At 46.5% G+C, this 15,008-nt stretch overlaps 2 protein-coding genes across 9 annotated transcripts; one reads left to right on the forward strand and one right to left on the reverse strand.

Moving 5' to 3' along the window:
- Positions 1-222: 222 nt before the first annotated feature.
- Positions 223-9,190, reverse strand: ndrg2 (NDRG family member 2). 3 transcript variants are annotated; one of them, XM_061764196.1, is made up of 16 exons: positions 9,004-9,190; positions 5,754-5,839; positions 4,538-4,582; positions 4,351-4,456; positions 4,158-4,278; positions 3,941-4,003; positions 3,816-3,876; positions 3,662-3,748; positions 3,541-3,597; positions 3,032-3,135; positions 2,922-2,960; positions 2,784-2,835; positions 2,649-2,696; positions 2,539-2,574; positions 1,885-1,936; positions 223-1,805 (listed from the first exon to the last, which is right to left on the reverse strand). In XM_061764196.1, exons 2-16 carry the CDS (start codon positions 5,826-5,828, stop codon positions 1,642-1,644), a joined length of 1,110 nt encoding a protein of 369 aa, XP_061620180.1. In that variant the 5' UTR covers positions 5,829-5,839; positions 9,004-9,190; the 3' UTR covers positions 223-1,641. The 3 variants fall into 3 exon arrangements, with proteins under 3 accessions (XP_061620180.1, XP_061620181.1, XP_061620179.1); XM_061764197.1 differs by having other exon boundaries at positions 4,538-4,579; positions 9,004-9,165; XM_061764195.1 differs by having other exon boundaries at positions 2,649-2,835; positions 9,004-9,166.
- Positions 1,690-14,397, forward strand: si:ch211-63p21.1 (uncharacterized). Of its 6 annotated transcripts, none has more exons than XM_061764205.1 (8): positions 1,695-1,827; positions 7,965-8,127; positions 8,244-8,334; positions 10,708-11,837; positions 12,598-12,697; positions 12,792-12,862; positions 12,932-13,103; positions 13,777-14,397. In XM_061764205.1, the coding sequence occupies exons 5-8, from the start codon at positions 12,665-12,667 to the stop codon at positions 13,957-13,959; spliced, it is 459 nt and encodes a 152-aa protein (XP_061620189.1). In that variant the 5' UTR covers positions 1,695-1,827; positions 7,965-8,127; positions 8,244-8,334; positions 10,708-11,837; positions 12,598-12,664; the 3' UTR covers positions 13,960-14,397. The 6 variants fall into 6 exon arrangements, with proteins under 6 accessions (XP_061620187.1, XP_061620185.1, XP_061620189.1 ...); XM_061764202.1 differs by having other exon boundaries at positions 12,639-12,697; XM_061764203.1 differs by lacking the exon at positions 7,965-8,127 and having other exon boundaries at positions 1,690-1,827; positions 12,639-12,697.
- Positions 14,398-15,008: the final 611 nt, after the last annotated feature.

Here is a 15,008-nt window from a genome sequence, read left to right on the forward strand (position 1 = left end):
CTCGCTCTGCTGCTCTTTCGTAATGACACATCTCCACCCAAACTTAAGCAGGTTTCATTTGATTTAGTATGTTAAGGGTCAATCAATGCACGTCAACACACTGCTTGCAAGGAAGCCTCTGGATTCACAATTGAACCCAGTTGTTTTAATTTGAATCCTTCATTATTTATAATTGTGAGGGTGGGAAAAAAAAAATGTATTGACGTTTTCAAAAACGCAAGATGTTTGTAAGTTTTTATTCAGTATTCTCATTACAGTACGTGTTACACACTTATTTTTGCCACACAAATTACTGGGATTGCATTTTCTTTTTCAGAGATTATTACATGAGTCTCGCTAATGCAAAAAAATAAAAATAATAGTTACAAGTGAAAAATCATGCGGTGGACTAATAAGTAAGCATTTGGGGAAAGTTCCACGCAAAGATGACACACAACGAGGAAAAGAAAATGGATAAAACGTCACACATCCATCTTTGACTCCTCACATTGATTCTTCACTTTGTCTGACATCTTCAACAGAACTTGCATTTCTTCCTCAAAGCATAATCTTTATGATACCAGCACTAATTGGCTGTCGGGTTTGGCCCTCGTGAGTTTGTGGAAAACACTGCTCGAGGTGCTCCTGGCAGTGATTAGCTTTTGTTTACCGCAAAAAAAATAGGAAGGTTTCAACTTCAACTCATGACACTGCAGACATTTTGACTCCAGTTGCACGCGAGAAAGGATTCAAATGTAGAACCGATCTAAAATTCAAACTGATTATCGTTGACATTTCCAAAGTGTCTCGTCGCACGGCTGGCAGTGACGTTTTTGCGGGACGGCACTTTCTGGACTTTCCTGTGTGGCGTTGCTTTGGGCGCACACCAACTCGAGTATGGCGGCTGGCTTTCGTGACGAGGTATCTGAGGTTTACGAGAGCTTACAACACGGAAGATAACACAGCGATCCCTTCTGAACGCGCTAGCGTGCTACGAAGCGACGTCACCGTGCGTCCCGGATGCGGTGTGGAGACCGGAAGCACTCATCAAGCGACACGGCGTCCTCCCATTTGCTTTCCGACATCGCATGCACTCGCGTAAAAAGTAGTCATTGGACGACCGAGCGGCCTAAGAAAGACAACCAAAATAGAAAAGCTTCCCGTCCGCCTCCCGGGATGGTAACACAAAACGGCAAACGGAGGCTGGAAGACGCAACGACAGTACAAATATGCAAACGTAAAATGGGTTAAGGAGGCGAAAAGAAAAAGTAGCTTGGACGGTTGTCAAGACACACGATCTTTGCTAAAGTCTACCTTTTGTGCACAACACATCAGTCGTCAGCTTCTTTTTAGAACTATTACTATAGGTTAGGGCCTCTAGCGACCACATGTGCTAAATGAAAGGGCTAACAACAGAGCTGGGGGGTGCCATGTTGTGTTCTCCTCCCTCTAGTCAAAAAGAACCTTTTCTTTCCTTTCGGACAGCGGGGATGCAAGGATTGGGACAAAAGATATTTCCCCCTTTTCCCTTTGCGCCTTTTTTCCTCTCCTCTGCTGGGGAATGATGGGAGTTGCAGTGACAATTACGGGAACCTGTTGGTCTCGACCTTTTTTTTTTCCATTTCTCTCGGCTTACTTCCCCCGTCCTCGTCCGCTTTCTCTTCAGCAGGACACCTCCATGGTCTGCGAGGGGCTGGGCGGCATCTGCCCCCCCTGCGAGCCCTGGGACAGCGTGCGCGAGCGCGAGCGAGAGCCTTCCACCGAGTACGAGGACGAGAGGGAGGTGGTGCGCGAGCGGGACAGGCGTGTCATGCAAGACGAGGCCACTGTGGGCACACAGGCGAGGAGGTGAGAGCGCGTACGCGGCACACGCGGTCAGAAAGGAAACACTCGACGCTCACTTACTGTAGCCCATTCCCTGGATGAAGTACTTGAACGCCTCGGTCAATTTCGCAGGCTGCAAACGCAAAGATTCTCCGATCAAATGTGCACTTTTTGCTCCTTGTCTCAACGGCGAGTACAGTGGCGCCTTAAGATAAGAGTGACCCGACGTAGAAGTTTTTCATGTTTCACAACAATTCATTAAAAAAAAAAAAAAAAAAAAAAAGCTTCAAGCTGTTGAATTGAAGTTTACTGTGCAACTAAAAATAAAACAAAGAATGACATCTTGTGCATTTAAAACAATCACAGATTTGCCTTCGGAATGTCCGCTTAGCTTAATGCTACCAAACAATACAAAAAGTCATCGACATGCGAACGGTTAGCATCGATAGTCGTGGTTGGCAACACAAATGGTGGCGTAACACATGTAGATAGATAATATACCAATACTCACAGGCATATATTCTTTATCCTGTATGAAAAATCACCAATATTACAGCATCTAACTCAGTCCCAGCGGCCAAGGCTGGAACAGATTAATAGTATTTCCTTTCATTCCAATGGTCAAAGATGAGTCGAATACTAGCGTGTTGTGTTATGAGCAAGGTCACAGAGGAAATTCAAGGCAGATCTCAAGGCGCCACTGTACTGATATTTTTTTTATTCGATTTTGTTTACCTGCGTGAGCTGGGGGAGGCCACCCGCGTCCGCCATCTGAGGAAAACAACGAAAACAAAAATGACAGTAGAAGAGCGCAAGAAGAGAAGGAAAGAAAGAAAGAAAGGCACCTTCAGGAAGGAGGTGGAGGTAGGGTCCAGTTTGCTATTGCATTCCACCTGTCGGACACACAACGAGAAGCAGCGGTGAGGATGGCAAGCAGGCTGAGGAAGAACGAGAGGCAGCTCGACGCTCGCTACACTTACGGCGGCGTCCTCGTACGGCGCTTGATCCCCCACCACTAACATGACCGGACACCTGAGCGGCCACAGAGACAGAGAGACAACCGTCAGCGTCCGGCCAAATGACACGACGTGGATTATGCCAATAAATCAAGCGGTTACTTGAAGGTGCTGCTGCGATCCAGGTTCAAATCTCTGCGGCTGAAGGATAAAGAAGATGCGACTGCTGCGGGCGCCATTTGGCTCGGTGCGCTTGTTTGTGTTGAGATTACCTGTTGTAGGTCTTCCAGAAGAGCTCTATGTTGAGCAGGTGAGGCGCTTTGTTGATGCGCTCCCTGTGAGACTGCACCACATCTGTGTTGGATGACAGCTCCTCCTGAGAGTCCCAACATTAGCTCACATTTAAAGCAGGTGACAGTCGGCATTTGCACTGGACCGTCAGTGACGGACAAAAAAGATACCTGGGCCTCTACCACGAGTGAAAGTGATAACATTGATCTGGCATTTTGTTTTTTCGATTTGGAATTCTTCATATCTTGCAATGAACGAACGAAGTCGATCGGAAAAAGCCAAAGCTTATTCATTAAGTATGTGAACGGTGGGCACGTGTCAGTTACATTGAGGACATTTAGTCAACTCATTGGCAAATGTTTTTCGGCAGCTGATCCTTCGTTATTTGTGCGTGCAAATGGTCTGAGGGAGGCTCTACATTTGTACGCGCAAATTCAAGTCAGAGCGTCTTGCCGAATCGCAGATGTGTGTGTCAACGTTTGCGACGCACCTGGCTGAAGAGGTGGGACATGATCTGTTCGGTGAGCGATGACGTCACAGAGCTGAGCTGCAGGAAGAGATTGAAATATTTCAGTATGTCTGATCAGCGCCAATCGTGAGCGTCCGGTTACCTTTTGAGCCGCCCAGTCCATCCACCCCCGGGCGTTTGGGTCGATGTTGACCAGAACCAGACCCTCCACAGAATCTGGGTTAGCGAGCTGCGCAGAGACACAAAGAAAGAATCACGTAACGCCGCTGTAAAGCGGACCGGGCGTCCACACTCACCGTGAATCTGGTCAAGATGTACGCCCCGGCGCCCACGCCCACGCCGATCACGGTACGGAAGCTGCGGGACACAAGGCCCGCGTTACGCGCCGAAACCTTAGCGATCCAGTTGTTTTTGGACTTACTTGAAGAACTGCAGGACGGCAGGAATCATCTCCGCGATGGTCTCCATGGACAGGTACTGATACCTGTTTGTAAAGAGAAGATCTTTGTCATCTTCAAACAGAGCAGGTTAAAAAATGTATAATAATGGAGTCACAAAGGCACCTAATCCCGTAAAAAAGAAACAATTTCTTGAAGGATTAAAGGTGATAGGAGGAAAAGGAGGGAACGTGAGCTCACCCTGCCGGGTAAACAGCCGCCCCGTCCTCTTGGCCCGGAGCGTCGATGTGGATCAGCGTAAAATTCTTGACTATCTCTTGCATCTCGTCAAACTTGAACAACGGCTGGAAGCAGCTCTTGCCTGCCGACGACAGAGAGAGGTGTGAACGGCGTGCTTGGCCAGAGCGACAAGAACGAGACGAGAGCCACGCACTGTCCAGGCCCACGTCGTGGAAGGTGAGGATGGCGGGCCGGCGGCTGTTCCGTGTGCCGTGCAGCGTCACGTGCAGGACGCCGTGAGGGGTCTCAACGCTGTGCTCCTGCAAACGGCGAGAGAACAATTCATGTTCGTACTGCACCCCATCACTCATCACTCCGATCATCGCGTGCCGCAGCCTCACCTGGCCCTGGTCCAGGAGTATCCTGGCTGCCAGCTCAGCATCCTGCTGGAAACCATCGCCAAGACAAGACAAAAAGTACAGCGGTTCGTTAATTTACGATCGCTCCAATCTACGAGTGTTTCCGGTAACGAGCTGTCATTTGGTGGCTTTTTCTGCTTTGTGTTGTGAGCCAAAATTAGAAGTACTCGTGTGCTTCAGATACGGCGGCACTTGAGTGGGGAATGCCTTGTTTTTAGCGGCAGTTGTAGGGGGGTGGGCAACTGTCCCAGGGCGTTGAGCATTTTGGGGGTCCCTTGGCTGTCCCAAAGACAGTGTTGTGTATTTAAAACAACCACATAACTTTGTCTGCTATTATAAGGCTAGCACACAATGCAAAACACCATAGACGGGCTAACAAAACTAGCATCAATCAAGCGGTGTTATTTACTAATATTGCTGCAACTTGCTGAGTAACTGAGTTGTGACACTTTTTTTTGTGTGTGTGCAGTACTATGTATGTCTGTATTATACTGCCACCTGGTGGCCAAGGCACACACACCAAAAGGAGCCACACATTGAATTGATCGTGACGCGAAAACGGTTAATTCTTTACTTTCTCTTTAATTATATTATTACTGTATGTTTTTATATACTACAATAGTTTAGAGTAGAGCTGGGCGATATGTAAAAACAAATACTACATATATATATATATATATATATATATATATATATATAATATATATATATATTTATATATATATAATATATATATATATATAATAGTTATATTTTTGTGTTTTATAGATAAAATAAAACAGATAAAATAAAAACCTCTTCAAATTAAATGTGTAGCGACAGACTGAGAAATCATATGTATATGTATATATATATATATATATATATATAAACATTCTCACGGACACCACTGGGCATGTGTGGGTTTGTACTTCCACCGTTTGCCACCGGGGGTCAGTAGCGAGGTGCTGCAAAGCGACTTCAGCAGGAGTAAAACCGAAGAGACCCCGCCACCTCCCCCCACCCTAAGCCCCCCAGGGCTTTGACGTCAAACCAGCTGCAGCACAGCCAGCCGCCGCTGCAGCACATTTGTGTGTGGCAAGCACACACACACACATATTCTGCGCTTGAGGATGATGGCACTCAAAAGCGACGCAGTCATTGAAAAGCATGTATGTATATTAGCGTGTGTACAGTGCACACATATGTCCTCTCTGACCTTGCTGGAGTCGGCCTGACCAGTGAGCAGCGGCTTGTCCTCCGTAATGGTGATCTCTTGCATCTCCGTCGTCATGGCGATTCGTCCTGGCCAAGCAGAAGAAACCGAAGCGTCAAAATGTGCCGCGAAACACGCACGCGCAGTGTATGTCGCAGAGTTCGTGTGGGAGCTCATGAAAGTCAATTAGTGATTAGCGCCAGCGGAGATGAGAAGAAAAGGTTTCTGGGAATGAAGCAGAGGCCGACAAAGGGTTAGATTGGATGACGATTGGATGGAAGCTCGTTCCCAAGACTTTGCAATGTGCATGCTTTGGATTGTTGACGTGGACGCATTTAAAGTGGCGGTAACTGAATTGATATCGTGAAATGAGCTGTTGTGCTCGCAAACGTGCACGGTATGAAGATTTGCAGCCTGGCGCACAAGATGGTGGAAACATGAACACGCTGATAACTGCGCTCTTCTGTCTAATCTGCTCCCACTCACATCCTGTCAGGTTTTAATCGGCCTGACACGCCGATCATGGAGGAGCCCGTGAGCGTTTCCACCGCTGACACCCTCACCCCTCCGCCCCTCGGTAGAGGCACGGGCCACTTTGGGTCTCCAGAACACATTGGCAGGGAATAAAAGCAGCTCAACATAGCAGTTGAACCCAGATTCACCCTCCGGGTGTTCTGCAGACCGGGGATTTAAAAAACAGCCCACGGAAAACCGATACGGGGTCTGTGATGCTCGACATCATGGTGCTGACCCTTGTTGCTAGGAGATGTATGACACCATCGCTGGGAATCGATCACGGCTCAATGGATTGGATTTGCCAGCAGGATGTCAACGTGTTTATTTCCGAACACTTGTAAGTATGTTAGTGGGCCCGATTCGCATTCAGGGCATTCCAGAGAAAGGTGCACTCGCCCCAGCAGGATATTGGACTATTAATAAGCCGTTAGGACTGAGAACAGAGCAGCTTTGTGGCCCGCCGGCATCTGGACGCCAGCCAGCGGGCACCCCGAGCCAACTCCCCTCTCCAGGCCGCTCGCCCTCTCTCACACGGACGGGCCTGACACTCTCACATTCAACAAACTCATGTTGTCTGGCACACATGGGCTGCGCGGTATTTACGGTATGCGCGGTAGACAGTAGACGTTTGGCCTTCGGGAGAGTTTTCGACTCTACCGACCAAAACCCGAAAACGTTTGTTAATGTCTAATCATACCTGCCGCAGTGTAAAAACGGCGCCTGCTTTCCCGGTTGATCGCAAACTGGAGGGAACACGAGGCACGAAGCTAACTTGCTCCACAACAGCCATAGGTCGGCTGCGGTTTGCTAGCTAGCGCAGCGAAACACTATCCTCATGTATGTAAATGCAATGAAATGAGAATGTAAAACCATGAAAACCCCAAATTTAAATGAAATGAAGCATCTGCTACTTTCAGAAATACTTACTATCGTTATCGTTTTTACACTTAAGTTCATATCGCAATATATACTGTAATCGTGAAGAGATTTATACAGTGATATGAATTTTAGGACATGTTGTCCAGCCCGATCACACACCTGAACACATCAGGGCCATACAGTATTCGCTGACCCCCCCCCCAACGCCAGAGAACAGGCACGTGCGCCCCAAGTGGTGCTCAAGCACCTGCCCTTTTTTTTTTTTTTTTTGCTGTACCCCATTTATTATTTTTTATGTATCAATATTTAAACAATTAAAAAACTACCCACTCTGTCATCAATTCCACCCAAAGTGTTTTGATATTTCAGGGGCATTTATTTGAGTCCTTGGGAGAATTGTCCATATGCTCCCACCACTATTTGGAGTTAATCAGAGGCACTTAAAATGGTGGCAGGTGTGTGACCCCCATTTATGAGTTTGAACATAATTGCTGAATTCAAAACACAGCTACGTCCCCATTTATAAGAGGGTGTGTGCACTTGTGCAACTCTGTTATCACAGTTTAATTTTACTGAAAAAAAGTTTTTCAGGTTTCTAGGTGAACTGATAGATGGAAAAAAATGCTTCAAATAATTTTTCTTGGTCTTATTTTTGTATAAAACAAAAATCTGCCGTTTGAACAGGGGTGTGTAGATTCTTTTTTTTTAATCCAGTGCACCTTCCCATGACCTACTTTGTTTATAGTTGTATTATTGACTGTGTTGCTTGTGTTAATAGAAATACATAGCGACGGGTGCCCCTTTGTTCTTTGGCTTTAGCGCCTGCCCCCAAAATGGCCCGCCAGAGGAAGTCCGAGTCAAAACGCCAGCGAGACGGCTTTCCCCGCGTGGGCTTCCGCGACAACAACGGCTCAAATTACAGGAACCCCCCAAAACGGACTTTGCGGGATGTAAACCGAGAGCGAGGCCTCGCACCTTCACGGTTGAGTTCAATGTCAAGAATTAGAGCCACGAGCCAGTCAAGCGTTTCTTCACAATCGCTGCTGGTGGCTGAGCGAACATTGTCGAATTAAATGTTGAAATTTGTTCCGTCCACAGGTCAGGAAGTTCCATTGCTGTTGAATGTGGAACTGGCAGGTGCGACCCCCGCACCACAAGCGGTAACCTCCCCCACCCCCTGGCATGGCAGGTAATCTGAAGGTCAAACAGTGTCCTGGTCAAAAGGAGGCCACACTTTGTTGTTTTCTTCTAACACGTTAGTAGGACTGGAAGGACAACAACAGCACCCCCCCGCCCCCGCAGGGTGTGTGTGTGTGTGTGTGTGTGTGTGTGTGTGAGCCTCCAAATGCGGCATGACTCACGGAATGTGCACGCACGCGCTTGCTGAAAAACAGTCTGCGCGCGTGCACGCGACCCTTTCATTCAAATCAAGTTCACCGTTTATTTTCTCCCCCCAACCAGCTCTGAAAAGGTGGACTCGTAAGACACACCCCCCGCTTGACATTGAGGAACATTGTGTGTTCTGGGCTCCCCAACAGCACCCCCACACCCCCTTTCCAAAATAACACGCATCACCTCGAGAAAACATCAAAAATTGAGTGCTCACTTCAGTTGTTCAAGTTCATGCAAGAGGAGAATGTCAATAGTGACCTATTTGCAGCTTGTCAATAGTGACCTATTTGCAGCTGTCATGATGGGGGGCCATGCCACGTGTGCACGTCAATAAACGCACACATGGGGGATGGACAAAGAGGGTCCACTCTGTCATGCATTAATATTTACATATATGTCACGTGCACGCGCCCGCTTGTTCTTCTGGAAGTGCAGCATCTTAACAAGCGCGTCTGCGTCACGTTACCTGTTTCTGCAACACAATCTTGGGGAGATGTCCGACGAGGAGTCCAAGTCGGGCCTACTGCCTCCACACGGGTTCTGGTGCCGACTGACTCGCTCCGAGCTGGCTTCTGCTCCGGTCGGCTTTGTGTTCGTCTCTCCGGCGGGAGCGAGAGCGCAGTTCTGCACAAGGGGGGCGGGGCTTGGCCCGTCAAACGAAAGGGGACGTGTTGAGGACTCTGTCGGGAAGGGTGGGGGGGGGGGGGTGCGAGAAGTGGTACAAGTTCTGTCTCCTCACGTGCGCCACAAAACCCTCACAGTGGGGTCGCAGTACATTATAGTTCGGCGTAGGTCAGCCCGTACATAAACAGTGCGAGAGGTGCCCGGCGTGTGTGTATGGCGAGGGTTCATGCATCCTGAGGAGCCCCCACCCCTTCTCTCCCACCCCGTTTTCAGCTCCACATTGGTACAGTCCAGCCTTGTTTAGCAGGCAGATAAACTATCATTATATAATATATGGTATTATACCACATATTATAAACGTGTAGGATCAGGATTTAAACTGTATAGCATTGATTTTATCTGCATGATCTTTTAAACCAGGTTTGCATCCTTCATTTTCTTTTTTTTTTTACATATTATTTTTTATTTATTTCATGCAGACACAGTAACAAATGTTAAATACTTGCGCAAATGTTTTTTTTTACACACATAATTCAATGTCTTCCAAACATTCACTATCATTTGTGAGATAAATGTGTGTGTGTGTGTGCGTGTAAATAAATACATAAATAACAAACATGCAAAACAGCTGCTTGCACACATGCCAACCATGTTGGGCATGGCTGTACCCAAGCTGCCAGCTGTCCCGCTCGGACAGATTAACGAGCTCTCGGGTGACGTAACACACCCACCAGGACCCCGAGTGTGTCGCACAACATCCGCACGTTTGTGCGCTCGAGAGTGGACAAGCAAGAGACAACACGCATTGTTAAATGTCTTTTTTTAATGCACATATTTAGCCCCTCCCTCTTCCTAAATTAGGACAAGTGAAAGGGCAAGTTTAGAAACCACCACGCCCAAGGAAGAACTACCTATCAGAGAGCGAAGGCGTGACCGACAAGTTGTGAATCGTTTGCGTGCCCTCTCGGCAATTTGCCTCACCACAAGTCTGTTTAGCGTAATGCTAACGTACAATGCAAAAGGCCATAGATGGGCAAATGAACAGCATCAATGTCACAGTGTTATAATGGATATGTATTTGAACACAGTGGAGCAACACATGGAGACAGACAATATGGAACAATTCTCACAGGCGTCTTTATTTCAAAAATAAATTAGTCACATTTCCATTCATTTCCGTGGGGGAAGGTTGGACTTTCGCAAGGTGAAATCAAATCCAATGACTGGTGCGGCGTGACGGTTGTTACCATGGCAACAGGCCAAGTGCAGCCATCGCGGATGACGCTGATCAGTCAAACTAATTGATGCTGGCACGTTTTGACAGGAGACACTCACACGAGTCCTTTCGCCTGACGGGTCAATAAGCCGCCAGGGTGCGTTTGTTTCGCCTCACTTCACAGCAACCTCTGATTCCTGATTTAAAAAGAGGAACGTGTGCAAGTTCTCTTCCGATACGATGGAAGTCTCCTGTCCATGTGAAGCTGTTTGCGTTCTGGACAGCTGCAGAAAAAAAAGGGGGGAGTATTTATTTCTTTTTTTTCTCCAGGAGTGATGGAAAAAAAAAAAGACCAATAGGGCTGCTGGTTCTTGGCCAACGGCGGACTCCGGTTGTTTGACGTCACAACTTGACGGCTGGCCTACTTTCAGCGCCTGCGACGTCGGCCATTCTGTAAAACTCACCCCCCCCCCCGAACCAGATGAATCATTTACACTTGCCAATAACCTCATTTTCAAAGATGAAAGCTCGGCTCATGAATATTCATGAAGTGGCGCAACAAAACGCTCTGACAAGCTCCTGCCATATGGAACTAACCATCGGAGATTTAGTGCTAAAAACTGCAATTTGAAAAAAAATTAAAGTAATTTACCCGGTACTTGTTCTGTGCTTCTTTTGTGACCATACAGGCGCATACAAATAAGGGTCAATATAAAACCAAGGTGGCATCCCAAAACAAAAAACAACACTAATTTATAGGTTTTTTTGTTTGTTTGTTTTCCCTTACCAGTGTCCTTACCATAATTGATAAAATTATATGAAAATGACCCAAATCCAACTCGTGCAAAGCATTTTTTTAAACTGCACTGTTTAGCGAAAGCTCGCTTGTATGTTAAATTTTGACTTGAAACACACAAAAAAAGTAATATATATATATATATCAAGCGACGGCTCCTAACTGGAAAAAGTAAGTTGGGGCACTTGTAAGACAAGGTACCGCTGATGCAATTTGTCACTCGGAAGTCGGAGGAGGTTGTGTTGCTTTCACAGTTGCTGGTGCACAATACGTTGGCTGTTCATTGTGCGTTCACGAGATGGCGCTACCACTGGAGTTACAAAACCATTTTTTTGTTCAAATTTTTTGTTTTTAAATATAACATAAATGAGAAAGTAAAGTAATAGTAAGGTTTTTTTTAAGTTTAATTTGCTCCTGCATGAGCACGCCACGTAGCGCAGACGTTACGTTTCATTTTATTTTGAAATCCGTTCCTTCTCTTGCGCACTTCCGCCCTGTTTCCTGCTGCTTTTCCCACACGGCCCGAGCTGCCAATCATCTCTACGAGTGACGTCATGAGGGATTTGCGACAATGTCAAACATCGTCGCGTGCGCTCGCGTCGCGTCCAAGCGCCAGACTCCATTTAGCGTTTCGGTCTTATCGCGTGTTCCACCATTGTTCCAGGTAAGATTCGCGACTGTCTTTATTTCAACGGTGACCGCGTCGAATGATTGCCTGCGTGTATTTTCGGCTTTCGTGAAAGTCACGCAAAGGGGTCAAGTTTTATGCGCTAAATGGGAGTTTGTCGCGTTTGCGGCGTCGTTTCGCGTCTGGTCCTGATGTGGATGCGAAAAGTTGCCTGTTACGTAATGCGAGTGCGGCACGCTGGAAACGGAGGACAGCATCGAAGTTATCATGAGTTTTCAAATTCAATGCACAAGAAGAGAACGCAAAACATAAACCTGGATGTCAGACTTTTTTTAATTATTATTATTATTTTTTTTAGCAAACACATACATTTTTTCTCTCCTTTTTTTATTTAGGCAGCTTGAACATAAGCACTGCAGTTAAATACAGTTAAATCAACTGTACTTAAATGGTTTAATTCAAATGTATTGCACATAAAGGTGAAATAAAAAAATGTACCTGATTAAATGTTGAAAAGCATTTTTTAAACATTCAATTCTAAAGTTTTTAACTTGAGCGTTGAGGGCGAAACTGCACAGTAATTGGAATAAAATTGATTATAAACAAAATAATTTTTTCGCATGCCACTAGAGGGAAATCACACAGAATGACTGACTTAGCCAAAGATGCTATGAGGCTAACAATGTTATGTTATGTCGCCGAAATTAAACAAATAATAATAAATGTTCAGGACGGCAGCAGCACCCAACCCCATCGACAAAAAGAAATGGACTGAATTTATTTTTTTTTTCCCCAGACATTTGCACGTCGTATTATATTTCCTCATGTGATTGGCAGGAGCAGGTGAACGGCGCTCAGTCACCATGACCCGTTATTCCGAGGGATACGGAACCGAGGTACACTCCAAAAAGTATCGAAAGCAGAAGATATGAAACAATTCCATTTCCAATAGCAGCACCAAAGTTGATGTTCATTTCCCGACATGCGCAGGAGGAGTGCGTGCTGTCCGACCCCCAGGGAGAAAGCGACGCGGACGCCGACATCGAGGACGCCGACTGCAGGTGGCGCCGACCTCGCACCGGATTTCGCCGGCTTTGGTCTAACCGCTTCCAATCTCATCTTACCTCTAGACTCCAAGAGCCCGGCTCTCTCCCGCGAATCAGCTCGCGGCGCCGCAAACGGCAGCGCCTGCCACGGCAGGACACCACCGAGAGCGAAGATGACGGCGGCCTCGCTCACGCCGCGCATCGCTGGAATCTGCGGCTCAGTCCCGACAGGACGCGCAGCCGCACCATTCTGGAAGTACGTGTTACCCGGATGATGAGAAAACCTGAGACGGGTCATTGATTTCTTTTTAAAAATGATGCCCTGACTGCCGAAAGACCTTTGTTGTGTAAACGAAACTCCTCAACACGCGTCAACATAGTTCCTTGAGACCAAACTGCCACGAGATGGCGAAAAAGCACCCATTTTATCGAAAAGTCCACAACTCACTTGAACATAGTTCCTTGACATCAAGATGACACAAGATAACGGCGAACCACAATATTTCTGTTTAAACATGACTCGTCAACTCACTTCAACATAGTTTCTCGACAGCAAGGTGCTGGAAAGCCACTATTTGTCTCGAGGAAACTTCTCAATTCACTCTTACATGTTTTTTGTTTTTTTTGGGACACCAAGAGGCCAGCAAAGCACTGTTTTTGTCTCAATGAAACTCAACTCACTTCAACATAGTTCCTCAACTCCCAAATGGCGGCAAATCACTATCTTTCTAAATTAACTCTAGAACTCACTTGAATATACTTGCTGAGTACCAAGGCGACTGAAGTGGGTGACAGAGCACCACCTTTATCTAAATGAAGCTCTTCAACCCACTTCAACATAAAGTACCTCCAAGTAATACTTTTATCGCAAACACGAGATCCGTTCACAATGACGACAACGATCCTCACTCGATCTGCCGTCCTCGCAGGAGAGCATCTCGCAGGTGAGGCCGCTCGTCATCTCCACGTCCGGCGCCGGCAAGCGGGCGCAAGCGGCCCCGCGACCTCGCACGTGCGCCTGGGCGTCGCCCCTCGCCCCCCAGCTGCTCGTCCTCTTGCTCGCCCTCGCTGCCGCCATCGCATCCTTCCTGCTCCCGTGGGTCAGAACCTGACGAGCGCGGCGGAGAGTCCGACGGGATCGCGCGCCAACGTGTTTTCACTTCCATTTGTGTCCGTGTCAAACATAAGAACGCTCACTTGTCTTACGTGACAATTTTGGTCCTAAGCGTGGTCACCCCATCTTCGAAATAGACCCGCACTCCCAACAATGACGACTATGCAACTCCTGGGTTTGTACCGTGCTAGTTGGCGCAGTGCTGAAGAATGCCCCCGATGTCCTTGCCCCCATCTTGAGCGAGCGCCACCAAGACCTGCTTTCAAATGCGAGAGCAGCAGATGTGCGCCATTTTAGAACTTCATGTACTGTACCTCCATTTACCCGATACGATTTATACAAAATGTTGTTCAAAAGCTTAATTGTGGTTTTAATTGTCCTTTTCAGTGTTTACAGGGTCCAGAGTGTTTCAATAAAATGACTTTTTTTTTTTTTTTTTTTTTATTTGACTGAATTATTTGAAGACTTGGGATCATCTCAAACCCCGAAACATGTATCAAGTATCACAAAAATTCAAATTATCTTAGTGAGAGGTCAAATTAGATGACAAAAATTAGATGGTCAAACAGACCATGTGTTGTAAGGCTTTTGAAAATAAAACAAGACTACGTAGATTAAAAAAAAAAAAAAGATCCCGTATAGTCAGGTTTTACAGAAAGATTGTTAAAATAAAAGACAATTCCATGAATAGAAAGACTTAAAAGAAAGACCATTTATAAGAAGGCTTTTTAAAATTATTTTTAAAAGGGACACTTATCATGGCTTTGAAAAAGACCATTTTGTGAGGCCTTGAATAAACGTATACTAAGACAGACCTATTTGTGGCCACAAGGCGGCGCCAGCTGGCGGGCATCCGCCGAATTAGTGACTTCCGGTTTACGTGTTGGCGGGAAAATGTATATCCATAACCCGGAAATGGCTGTCATTTGAATTTCGGTCGCGGCGCACGAGGACGCCGACCGACGTCCTTAACTTTGTTTTTCGAGGGACACACGCTTTTTTTTTTTTGTGTGCGACTAAATGCATAATTGAATGATAAATTAAAAA

This window comes from Phyllopteryx taeniolatus, chromosome 23, assembly GCF_024500385.1.
Source record: "Phyllopteryx taeniolatus isolate TA_2022b chromosome 23, UOR_Ptae_1.2, whole genome shotgun sequence".
Lineage (NCBI taxonomy): Eukaryota > Metazoa > Chordata > Actinopteri > Syngnathiformes > Syngnathidae > Phyllopteryx > Phyllopteryx taeniolatus.